The sequence below is a fragment of the Crocodylus siamensis genome, chromosome 1, assembly GCF_052110815.1.
Source record: "Crocodylus siamensis isolate JL-2025a chromosome 1, ASM5211081v1, whole genome shotgun sequence".
NCBI classification, from domain to species: domain Eukaryota; kingdom Metazoa; phylum Chordata; order Crocodylia; family Crocodylidae; genus Crocodylus; species Crocodylus siamensis.
In genome coordinates this window covers 33,808,775-33,820,984 of record NC_143395.1, presented here as the reverse complement: position 1 = coordinate 33,820,984, position 12,210 = coordinate 33,808,775, and the positions used below count along the sequence as shown (strand labels likewise).

The window sequence follows — 12,210 nt, the reverse complement described above, 5'->3', positions numbered from 1 at the left end:
TGCCATCAAATGCTGTGGAAGCTGACAGTTTAGCCAGATTCAAAAGAGGATTGGACAAATTTTTGGAGGAAGGGGGCATCAGTACCTCGTGAGCACGGGAGTTTGGGATACAGCCTCTGAATTAGAATTTCCAAGACCTTAAATGCTGGAGTCTGCAAGTGAGAGAGGAACAGTGGGGTAAAAAACCCTAGGCATACCCAATTCATTCTCCCTTTCAGCATCCACTCTGTCTTCTTGTGTGACACAGGACACTGGGCAAGATGGACCTATGGTTAGACCCAGTAAATAACAATTCTTGTGTTCTTATGGTCAGGGGAGGGTTAGCCTGGGGCTGGTTGTCATACCTGACACCTTCTGTGGCAGCAGCACCCCGCTTCCCCGCCCCACCCCACCCTGCACACCTGATGGCTTGAGTCCCCCTTCCTCCATTTCCCTGTCTCAGTTTACTGTGTAGCTGGAACTTGTGTGCCACACACAGCAGTTGCCCATGGCACTTGTGCCATGCATGCAGCAGCTTGGTCACTCCCATCTACAGTATGCCATTTAAAGATGACTAACATACATGTGGAAAATTGCCCAAATACTAATATGAAAGTCAAGTAAGTTTAATAAATAAAATACCTACTTTATCCAACAGTAGTTGGAGTTATATCAGGGATGAATCTCACAACTCTCACAACTTCATAAACTGAACTTTGTTTGAACTAAAGCCTTATTTTCCATGTTTTCAGTGATAATACCATGTTGTTAAGCCCTTCCATCCAGCTCACACTCTCAAAATGTTAAGTCATCTCTGCATTTTTTTAAACTCTTGAAAAACTTAGGTCCTCATTCGGCAAACATCTATGTATGTGTTTAAATTAAAGACATGTTTTAGGATCAGGGCCTTAACCATTTTTACTGGGGTTTCAAGTAAGTGAATAATCTGTCATTTTGTGTGAGGTGATAAAATCCCACTGAACACCTATTTGCATGAGATGTATGACAACGAAAGTAACTGTTGGCATTGCATGCATATGTTACATGTATAGTTAATAGTTTTATTTGTATGGAGGTGAGCTGTATGAAAATATGTATGTTTCTGATTGAAATAATATATTGTTTTTGTTTCCTGAGTACAGCAAACCCAAACTTCATGTTAAATCATTCTATTCAATTCTAAACACAACCTCTCTAATTATAGCAGTCCCTGTAAATTTCTTTTCAGGGGGGCAAGAGTTGCTAACTATGTTCTAGGATTCCTATTTTACTGTCTGAGCAATACTAATGAAAAATCTGAATCACACTTTCCAGATAATTTAATGAAATCCTTCATTAGTGAGAAATGGCATTTGTGTTCTATATTTAATAAGTCCTTTGTGCCTGGAAAGTAACTCTCTTAATTTGCTTAAAATTGGTACCAATCTAGTTAGCATTACTGGATGATTACTGATTGCTATGCTGCTGGCATTTTCACAAAAGAAGCAATTTCAAATGACTGTTACAAACAGCATGCTAAAACAATTGCTGAAGTGGAATATGTCATTATTTTAAATCTTTCAATTAACATCTTCTGCTTTTGTAACCCTGCAGCTGACCAAACAGGAATGTTATTTATAGGAGATGCAATAATACAGGTCAGTATATGGTTTATTTATTTCATACACAGATTTGTTTCATGCACATTTTTACTATTAATTTTATTGAATTATTCCGTTCTACGTTCACTTTCAGGTTAATGGCATAAATGTAGAAAATGCTACCCATGAAGAAGTGGTAAGTTATGTATCTTTCATATTTAAAAATTTTTGTTGTTTTAACTCTGTCTGGATTTCAGTGTATCAAATCACCACTGGGTACAGTTTAGCAGTAGCAAAGCTAGTCAATATCATAGTATTTTGAGCCTTGCAATGTAGAAACAACTCTTTATTACATACCGAAACTCATATACAACAGTTTGTGGTAAAGAGATAACCGTTTTTACTATTCCCTTTGCAAGGGTCTTGTGGCTGTCCGGTTCCTGTTCTCTCACCCGGATATTCCTGCTGACCACATTTTGTGAGATGCCACACTCCTGCTTTTTATAATATCCTACCTAGATTAATGAGATTAAGATAACAACTATTACAAACTCAGACTAACATGGCTTGATCAATCTGTTTGGCAGTTTCAGAAGTCTTCCAGTTATACTGTATCAAAGTCTCTCTTTATCTAGATGCTTGTCTGCATTTGAATGTTGAGTCTCCTGACTGCGGGGGGTGGATCCAGGTGAAATGTGCAGCATGGTCACACCTCCCTTTGAGCTCTCTCAGAGCTCACTGGCATGTTAATGGAGTTTCTGCTGGTAGCTCCAAGGTTGATTTCAAGCAGCTCCAGGCCCTTCTGTTGTTTGTTCTTCCACTACTCCCTGAATTCAGCAGCAGGGGAAAAAGAAAGGATGAGCAGCAACAGCAAGGATATGCAGCCCCTGCTTTGTATATTTTTCATTGTGGCTGTTTTGCATGTTAGGATGGATGCATTTGCTGCACTAATGTACTGCCCCAAACTTTAATTTCTGTCCTCATTTGCTATAGTTTCCTCAGTTTTTGGCTTAAACTGTAGTTCAATATGAATTTCAGACCATAAACTAGTACATAAAACATAATGTCATGTCATGTACATGTGACTCTATGTGGTCATCTCAAACCTACAATTTTTTTATCAAGTGTTTTGTCACTTGCCTTAAGGATTAAGCAGTACGCCACTACAAAGTTTGCATTACATAAAAACTGCTTATAGTCCCATGAAATAAGTGTTTCATCACAATCCCTGTTCCTGATATAATATTTCGAGTACATGAAAAGTTGCATCCACATAAACTGTTCATGAGGCTATGAGCTGTGAAAACTTCATAGAAATCCACATGCCTACATGAGGTTAAACAAGTTCATTGTTTGAGAGTCGATGTTGCAAATAGGAGCAGTATGCATTTCTTAATCCTCTGTGGTATACTTGAAAAGATTATTTTCATGTGCAATCACATTGTAATCTGAATATATTGAAAACATTGAAAGATATCTGAGAGAGATTTTCTACCTATAGTGTTACATCGTATCCAGGATCTGAAATATGTTGCACTGCCTGTTTTATATAATCGGAATGCAGTGCATGCGTGTACAATTTCTAACACACTAGAGCCTTGGTTCATGACTTGGGTACTACATTAATACAAGGCATTACAAGTCATCCTGTTTCCTTCAGTAGTGCAGATTCAGGCATGGAGGTTTGATGAACCATCTTTATTGGCAGTTTAGGTACCTATATTTAAAAGATGGGTCCTACAGGGATAGAGACTTCACTCTGATAGTATGAGAATAGATCTAACAGTTTGCAGGACTAAGCCTTGACTGTATATAGAAATAGAGAATATGTTTGAATAATTAGACTTTTGAGATGTAGAGCCAAAGATATAGTATCCTGTTGAGAAACTGGGAATACTGCTCTGAAGTTAAGGTATAAATTGATATTATGTTTAGACATAATGCGGCCTTCTATAAATGGCAAGCTCTCAGTGAAGAGATGTGTGTACAGCACCTAACAAAATGAACCCTGATTTGGAAAGACAGCTCATGGGGGTTACCAAAGTATAAATATTGGTAATAGTAAATAATGAATTTTGTGTTTAACAAACATTAATCAGCCTTAGTCTGTACCCAACTATTTAGCTTGGCTTTTGGCGATAAAGAATAATGTATTAGAGCTGGGACAGGAATGGGAAGATTATAAAAAGTGTAACCCTCCTGCAATGGGGTGTAGCAGAGGTGGTTCAGTGTCCCCAGTAGTACCAAGGTTTAACAAGAGGGTACAAACAAGTTGGATTTATTTAAAGCCATAGGCATTAAGATAACCCATGGAACCCTGCATGGAAATCTGATGACAAAATTACCCCTTTCAAAGGTGCAACTAAAACCCCAACTCCAACAGTCTCACAAGGACCCTGTGGGATGAGAATCTCCACCTTGTGCACCACCCAACCTCTTCCAGATGGCACGAGGGCTTTCACCACTTCACAATCACTCTGACTTTACTACCTTCTGCAGCCTTTTAAGTATGAATCACTAGGCAAATCTACACAAGATGTTATGCCACTGTAGTCACAAGCTATGGCAATGTATTTCATCATTACAGTGGAGTAGCACTGGCGGGCACAACTGTGAGCAAGAAAACCAGAAGTACAGGATCAAAGTAGATTTTTGCTACTCTGCAGAAGGGTCAGAAATGACCCGTGCAGTGCTGGGACTGTGCAGTACCAACTGTTAATGCACAGTTATTTAGTACTTGCTAAAGTGCACAGTCATTTAGTACTTTAGCAAATACAAAAAATTGCACATTAACTGTGCAATCAGGTACACATGTACATGTGCTGACTCTGTAGCACCAATCGATTCCTCTCTCTACTGGGGTCTCCTGTGTGGGGAAGTCGATCCTTCTGCAGCTGCTTTCAGATCAGGCTCCTCCACAATCTCCCTGGGGCCTCTTTCAGTGGTTCTGGGAGTATAGCAGGGAGCAAGGCCTCTCTCCCATGCTCTAACTGTGCTGGCTGTGGGCAAAATTGCCCTCATGTTGCAGCTCTGCTCTTCTACTTCCCTTTCTGCTAGCCCTTCAAGCAGCTTGGGGGGGTGGGTAGCTCAATTCAGCTCCCTGAGTCTGGGTTTTCTGGGTTTAGAGTGGCCCCATCCCTCTCTGCTTAACCCCTCACAGCCCAGGAGCAGTGGTTATAAAAGTAATTGTGCCAACCCCAGAAACTGGCACAAAAAATAAAGCGGGGGCGGGAATCCAACTTTTATGTAGAAAATCATAGGGGTTTGGGTCACAAGCCAACAGGCCAAAAGGAGGAAACAGGTAAAAAGACATCAACATTATGATAACATATACTCAGCACCTTAATTTTCCCCCCACACCTCTAGAGGCGTCCCCAGGTAATCCTTTAATCCCTAGAGCACTGAAACAGCAGCCTGCAGCTGTCCCTATGTCTGAGTCCAGCTTCTTCAGTCCACAGTCACTGACCAAGCCAGTGAGATCTCCAGCTCAAGCCACTGTGCACTCCTCTGTGTTGGGCTGACCAGGTTCCACACACAGGATGCTCTCTTCCCCTTACTCCAGCCTCAAGCTTCTTATTCCTTTTTCCTTTGGCCCCCCTTAACCCCTGGGGGTTTCTGGTATTTGTAGTGCAAATAAACAGAATTTCACTTCTAACTATAAATCGAGCATTGGAGATATGCAAGAAGCGCTTTATCTATAGTTAGCAAATGTAGGTAAGAGCTATCTGAAGAAATAAAGGATTGTTTCTTTTGGCTAGGGACAGACTTTCAGAAAACCAGATCCTGAATTGATTCAATCTTTGCAGGTTATTCTAACCTGCCTGGACTGAACCAATTTGCAAGTGAACAGACATTCAGGAAATGCAGGTACATGCCTGCAGTGGTTCAGACAAGGCACTGGGGGACACTAGAGTAGCCGTTGGCTGCAGGGAAGCTGTGTTTGGGGGGGAGGCATGGCAAGCCCCAGCAGTAGCCTCAAGTGAACTGACCAGGAAGAAGGTTTAATTCCCCCCTCCCTGTCCCACCAACAGGCCTGAGCCAGGTCTACCTCGTGTTCCCCCTTCACTACTGCAGTGGCAGGGGTGGGGTGCAGCCAGACATTGGCCAGCATGGCCTCTTGAGGCAAAAGGGGAAGGAGGGGGGTTTATTCTTCCCTCTACTCCCTCTGTCCCTGGGAGACTGCAGCCAGGGTCTGCCAGCCCTGACCACTGCTGATTGCTCCCTGGACAGGGTGAGCATCAGGATAAGCTCCTTTCATGTCTCCTTCACCAGATGCTGGAGGGAGGGGGGAATTAATCCCATTTCCTGCCTCTTGCCTAAGCAAGTCATGCCAGCTAGCCTCTGCCATTAGAGCAGCAATGGGGTAGCAGCTCTGATGGGAGCACCAGCCCTTCTTTTGGTTTCCCAGAAGCATAAGCCTCTTCCTGGTGTGTGTGTGGGGGGGGGGGGGGGGAGGGGGATGTGTGCTGTGACCAGGAGCTGGGAGGCAGAGATGCCGCAGACTGTGCAGGGTGAGCAGTGGCACCTGGGCTTGGAGTGGTGGCCACAGCCCCCCAAGCCCTCCCTAGTGCCCGCACTCACTCTATGCAGTCTGTGGCAGCTCTGCTTGCCCCACAACACAGCCTCCTCCCCCACCAGCCCCACCGGGAAGAGGTTTGCAGTCCTCAGGAAACCATGAGAGGGACTGCTTCCCCCATCATGGTCCCTGTCCCCTCACCACTTCAGCAGCAAGGGTGTGAGCATGGCCAGAGGCCTGCTGCCATGGCCCCCTTAGTTGAGGGGCAGGGAGGGGAGTTATTTTCCCCCTCCCTCATGCACCTAGTGAAGGGGACAGGGAAAGAGCTTATTCTGCTGCTCACCCCACGTAGGGAGTAATTGATGGTGGCAGAGGTGGTCAGGGTTAGTAGTCTCTGGCTGTGGTCCTGAGGACGCGGAAGTGGGAATAAACCCCCTTCCTGTCCCCTCTGCTTCAGGGGACATGCTGGCTGTTGTCTGGCCACAGTCCTAGCCCTGCTGCTGCAGTGTCAAGGAGGGAGTGCTAAGTGAACCCCAGCCTGGGTCTGAGCCAGTGGGGCAGGGACACAGGAATTAAACCCCCACCCTGGACTGTTAACTTGAGGTTACTGCCAGGGCTGGCCACCCTCTCACCACTGGAGCAGTGAGTGGAGAAATTCCTGGCTGCTGTGCCCCTTCCTGACAGACTCCACTGGGGTCTATGCTGGTGGGGCAGGGGAGGGAGGGGGGAATAAACCTCTTCCCTGCCCCCTTCACCTTGGGGAGGCTGGCATCTGGCCATGCCCCTGCCCCTGCCTGCATCTGCTCCAGCTAGGGAGCAGAGGGGTGGACCAGCCCTGCTCTGCTAGAGCAGAGAGGACAGCCAAGCCCAGGGCTGCAGAGCATGGTGGGATGCTGGGGGTCTCTGGTTTGAGTTAAACCAGGAAGGGGTCTGGGACAGAAGTTGCATAAACCTGTTTAAGCTCAGTCATTTAAGTCTGATACTATATTCAACCAGGTTTATTTCAGCCTTGTTGAAACTGTTTTATGTTCATAGAACTTATGTTCTGTTAGAGGTTTAAACCAATTTCTGACCATTTAAACCAGTTTATGTGTAACTTCTGTCCCTAGCTTTTGAGTTTAGTAAAGTTTCTCAAGAGAAACCAGAGATTGCTTTCAACTGGATAGATGAGAATTAAAGCTTAAATGGTGAAAGATGTATGTATGTCCTTTTTTCTGTTGAAGCCTATTGGTACATTTTTGAGAAACTCAGCATCTATATGGTTTTTCTTTTCAGATTTTGAAGAATTTTAAGAATACAGAATAAAGTGATAGCACGGAGAACAATGCACTTAATTTTATTTGAAACACTCATTCTGATAATATTATTGAAAAGTATTCAAGAAAAGGGCAAAGCCACTCCATCTTGTGTTCCGAGGAATTGTGTAAAAAGCAGATGTAGTTTTTTTATGAATAGATCATAAAGATTACTTAGTATTGTACTGGTCAAGAATTTGATTGGGCCTTTGGTTTACTCATATTTAAAGATTTTTTTTTTTGGTATTGTTTTGTAACACTGAGATGGCAAGAGTCTGTCTTATCATAGTTAAATTGGAAACTTCTCATTGGGGGGAAAAAAATCTTATCTTTTCTTGATTGAAATGGTGAACTTTTTGCAGAGATACTTCATGGTTTTACTTATGGGAAAACTATAAAACACTGAGTTAATTTTTGTTTTTAACTACAAAGCACAGTTTTTGTATAATTCTTACCATGTACTTGTCAGAGCTTAGATGTCATAATGATAAATATGAAAACACTTTTCTACTATCCCTGAATATGACACATCAGAGACTAGAAAATTGATAAGAAAAACATTTACTGGGTTAACTTGCAAAAAATATCATCACACCCTATATTGTCTAATAATTCCAGATAATTATTGGATAAGGATACTTAGCCTTATATTGTGTGTAGCGAAGCTACTGGACCAAATCTGGGTAAGTACATACTAAGTAAGTACGTATGTACATACTGGGTAAGGAAGTACTAAGTAACACTCATTTAGGAGTGTGGGGAGTCAATCCCTGTAATGTCTGGAGTCTCTCAAAGTTGATGGGTTTTTCCTTGTATATTCCATAGATCAGTCTGAGACCACATACAGGTGTTAGATTTCTACTGGGAGAATCACCACTATCCTGGTAGCAATTGCCACCTTTCAGGCCTTTATGCCATTTCTCCCTAAGGAAATGCATCTTCCCAGTCTTTGTGTTTCCAATCTTCAAGAAAGGAAGGAAGGAAGATCCAGGGAATTACAGGCCAATTAGTCTGACATCCATCTCTGGAAAGATCTTGAAGAAAATCACCATGGGATCCATCAGCAACAGGCTAATGAAAGGCAACCCTCTGAGTGCCAGCCAACATGGCTTTGTTACTGGCAGGTCTTTCCTGACCAGCCTTGTCTCCTCCTATGACCAGCTAATGCATTGCCTGGACAAGGGAGACGAGGTTGATGTCATATAACTAGATTTCAAGAAAGAGATTTGATTTTTAGTCTCCCATAATGTCCTCATGATGAAGCTGGGGAGCTGCGGCCTTGACCATCTCCCGGTCCGATGGCTGGGGAACTGGCTCTGGGGTCAAACCCAAAGAATACAGAGAGAGTCCAAAAGGAGAGCCACCCATGTGATCAAAGGCCAAGAGGGCAAGCCTTATGAGGAGGGGCTGAGGAACATGGGACTCTTCAGCCTGGAGAAGAGAAGGCTCAGGGGGGACTTATTGGCAGCCAACAAGTATATAAGTACATCAGCATCTGGGAGAACAGTTGTTCACCAGGGATCCCCAATGGATAACAAGGTTTAACAGCAACAAAGTCCTGGAAGGCTAACTTAGACTGGACATAAGAAAAATCTTTACAGTCTGTGTGCGCAGGGTCTGGAACAGACTGCTCCCAGAGGTGGTCCAAGCACCTACTCTGTATACTGGTCTGTGACCTGCTGCCACAGGTAGAACTAAATGGGAATGCTGGTCTCCCCAGCAGCCAATCAGGAGGCCCAGACAGTGGTCAGCTCGTTCATTAGCTGGGTTACGACTGGGTCCAACTGTATAAACTGTCATTAGCCATCTGCCATTTGCCTAAAATATCAGGGATTCTTTCCCTATCTTTCCAAATGCAGAGAAGCATCTCTAGTTCCAAGGGAATTAAAGTGTTGTTCTTATTAGGAATATAGGGTTGAAGAGGACCTGCTATGCCATCAGGTCCAGTCCCCTGTATTTGTGAACCATCATTTTTCCAAAGAGTCCGTGAGATTATCCAACCTGAGCTCTTTCAACCACAGTGAGGAAAAACCCCTAAAGTGGGCCACAGAGAGAGAGCAGAGGAGAGAAGGGAATAGCCATGACCCTTCCGCTGTAATGTCAGGGAATAGGCAAGGTTAATTTAGGTTAGCTCACTATTAATTATATAACTAATTAATTTAATAGGTTATTTTTATAGGAAAATGACTATACATTAGGGACAGCAGTGAGACCCAGTCTCTGCCTGTGGCAAATATCCTGGCAAGGGAAAGGGAGAAAAGCCAAATAATCCATTTATTTATGGAGGACAGTGGAGGATTCCTTCCTGGTTTGCTACAGGTAGCCTGAAGATTAGTTAGTTATCCTTCTATGATAGGGGATTAGACCAGTCCTAAACAAAATTACTTGGATAAAACCAGGTTGTATTTTGTCCCATTTTATGTTCACCTCCACATCTTTGATTGTTCTTTCCTTCACTATCTTTGTGACATCTGTAATACTGAAGTTAAACCAACAGGCTTGTGCTTGTTTGAGATACTCCTTTCCTTTTTATTTTTAATATAAGTAGTATATTACTCTTTTCCAGTCATAGTGCACTATCCCCAAATGATCCATGTCTTAGGAGTTGTTTCATATGAGAATTCTTTCAGTATTTTGAGATTATCCAGGCCTCTGATTTTTGTTACAGTGAATCAGCTAAATGTTTCTTGGGTTTAGGTTGAATATCCAGAAAAAACTTCTTCACTGTTAGAATAGTGAGGCAGACTGCCTGGGGAAATTGTGGTATTCAATCACTACAAGCATTCAAGAAGACATTGAGCAGCCACTAGTCAGAGATGATATAGGTGTAGGTAGGAGCTAGGTGTATTTCCCATGCTCCTAGGCTTTGCTGTTTGCCCTCTCCCTCCTTTCTGCTACATGTATCAGGGTTTTTTTAAGCCTTCCTGTGAGGCATTGGGCCTTGGCGGCAACCAAGGCTGGGGATTTTGACTGGGGCTTGCTAGGGCTCCTGCTGGGACCAAAGTCAGAGGTTTCTGGCTAGAGGGTCTTGCCCCTCCACTCAGTCAGACTGATTGCCATATTTGGGGTCAGGAAGGAATTTTACCCCTCGGTCAGATTGGTACAGTCTACATATGCCCTCGACAGAGCAGTCGTTACCTCACCGTCATTTAGTAGTTGCTAAGGTAAGTACTAAATGAGGATTCCTTTAGCAAGTACTCAATGACTGTGCAGTAACCACTGTTACTGTGCAGTCCCAGTGGTGCATGGGTCATTTCTGACCCTACTGCACAGTAGTTTGTTGCTACTGCACAGTAGCGTTGGTGTCATGGCTTATGCCTGCCAATTCTATGTTGCCATGGCAGCAACAAGCCAGGTAACATCTTATGTAGATGCACCCCCTGTGAAGTGTTTTGTCCTTCTCTGTAGCAGAGGGTCTGGCCCTCTGCCCACAATCTCTTGAACGTATATTAAAAACCTTTTATAGAAGCAGGAATTTAGCTGCCGAGGTTGCCCTGCTTTACCTGTGGCAATTTAGAGTGTTGTCTTGTGTTGTGTTAGGGTTGATGGTAGTTTTATGAAGAGTTTAGATTATGGATTATATAGGATGGTTTGGATAAAGACGCTCCTGCCTTAGGCTTGGTGTTAAACTAGATAACCTCTGGAGGTCCCTTCCAGCCCTACTTCTCTGTTATTTCTATGATATGATGATTTATTATATTTCTATGATATGATGATTACCCTATATTTGTTCTGATGTTATCCTTATTTACATCTTTATCTTCATTGGACTAAGCTAAAATATTCTTTAAGTACTTAGGCCATATTTAGATTATTCTTGACCTTTCACTCCATCTTCCTGTTGTTGTTTATATGATTAGCAAAACTTTTCCTGGATTTTTTAAATCATTATTTGCTCTATTTAGTTTTGTTTGTAAATTTCCTTTGCCAACTTCTAATTCAGTTAATTTCTTTGCCTGAGTATGTCTTCATTTTCTGAAAAAATGTCTTTTTCTACCAATCAATTACTTCCTTATATTACAAGTAGATCCTCTCTTTGGATTAATGATCATTTGGATGAGATCACTTAGAGTTAATTGACAAAAGTATTTGTCCTTTATCTTTATTGGTAGCATTTGTTATATAATCCATATATGGGAAGTTAAAGTACCTGACAAGTATATAATTTCTGATGTTACTAAATTATCCCATCTTTTTAAAGACCTTTTTTATTTCCAAGTTCTATACACCCCTGGTCTAGGAAAAAAATAAAGGGCCTAAGGCCTATTCCTAGAACTCTGTTCCTTCTATGATTGTTAAACAAACAGATTCTGTCTTGCCTATATGCTATGGTATTTATTTTCATTATAAATTGCCATTTGATCAATATACAATGCTGTCCCACTACTTTAACCCTTATTCCTATATTTCTTAAACCACCCTTCAAAACCTGGACCTTGGTTGTGAATACTGCTCCTCAGTGCTTCTGTTATTAATTCCTATCATGTCAGAATAATTACTAATTCGGTTTCAGAAACAAATGAGAAAGAACCTGGGCTACCTCAAAACTTTGCTAGATTGTCTGTCCATTTATAATTAATTTTTCATAGACATTAGGGCTGGAAGGGACCTCAGAAGATCATTGAGTCCAGCCCCCAACCCCAGGGGCAGGAAGTCAGCTGGGGTCATAGGATCCCAGCAAGATAAGTGTCTAAACATTTCTTGAAAGAGTCCAGAGTAAGTACTTCCAGGCCTTGGGGGCTTGGACCAGAACAAAGTTTTTCCTTATGTCCAGCCTAAAATGGCCTCAGAGGAGTTTGGGATCATTGGACCTTATCATCCCTTGAGGTGCTCTGATGAA

The 12,210-nt window shown here is 42.6% G+C and overlaps 1 protein-coding gene across 1 annotated transcript in view; it reads left to right on the top strand.

The window, feature by feature from the left end:
- The window catches only part of SNTG2 (syntrophin gamma 2), a 597,901-nt gene that overhangs the window by 336,559 nt on the left and 249,132 nt on the right, over positions 1-12,210 (top strand). The window contains exons 5-6 of the mRNA XM_090031379.1: positions 1,573-1,616; positions 1,714-1,755. Of these exons, the coding sequence (XP_089887505.1) occupies positions 1,573-1,616; positions 1,714-1,755 (86 nt within the window). The remainder of the gene's footprint in view (positions 1-1,572; positions 1,617-1,713; positions 1,756-12,210) is intronic.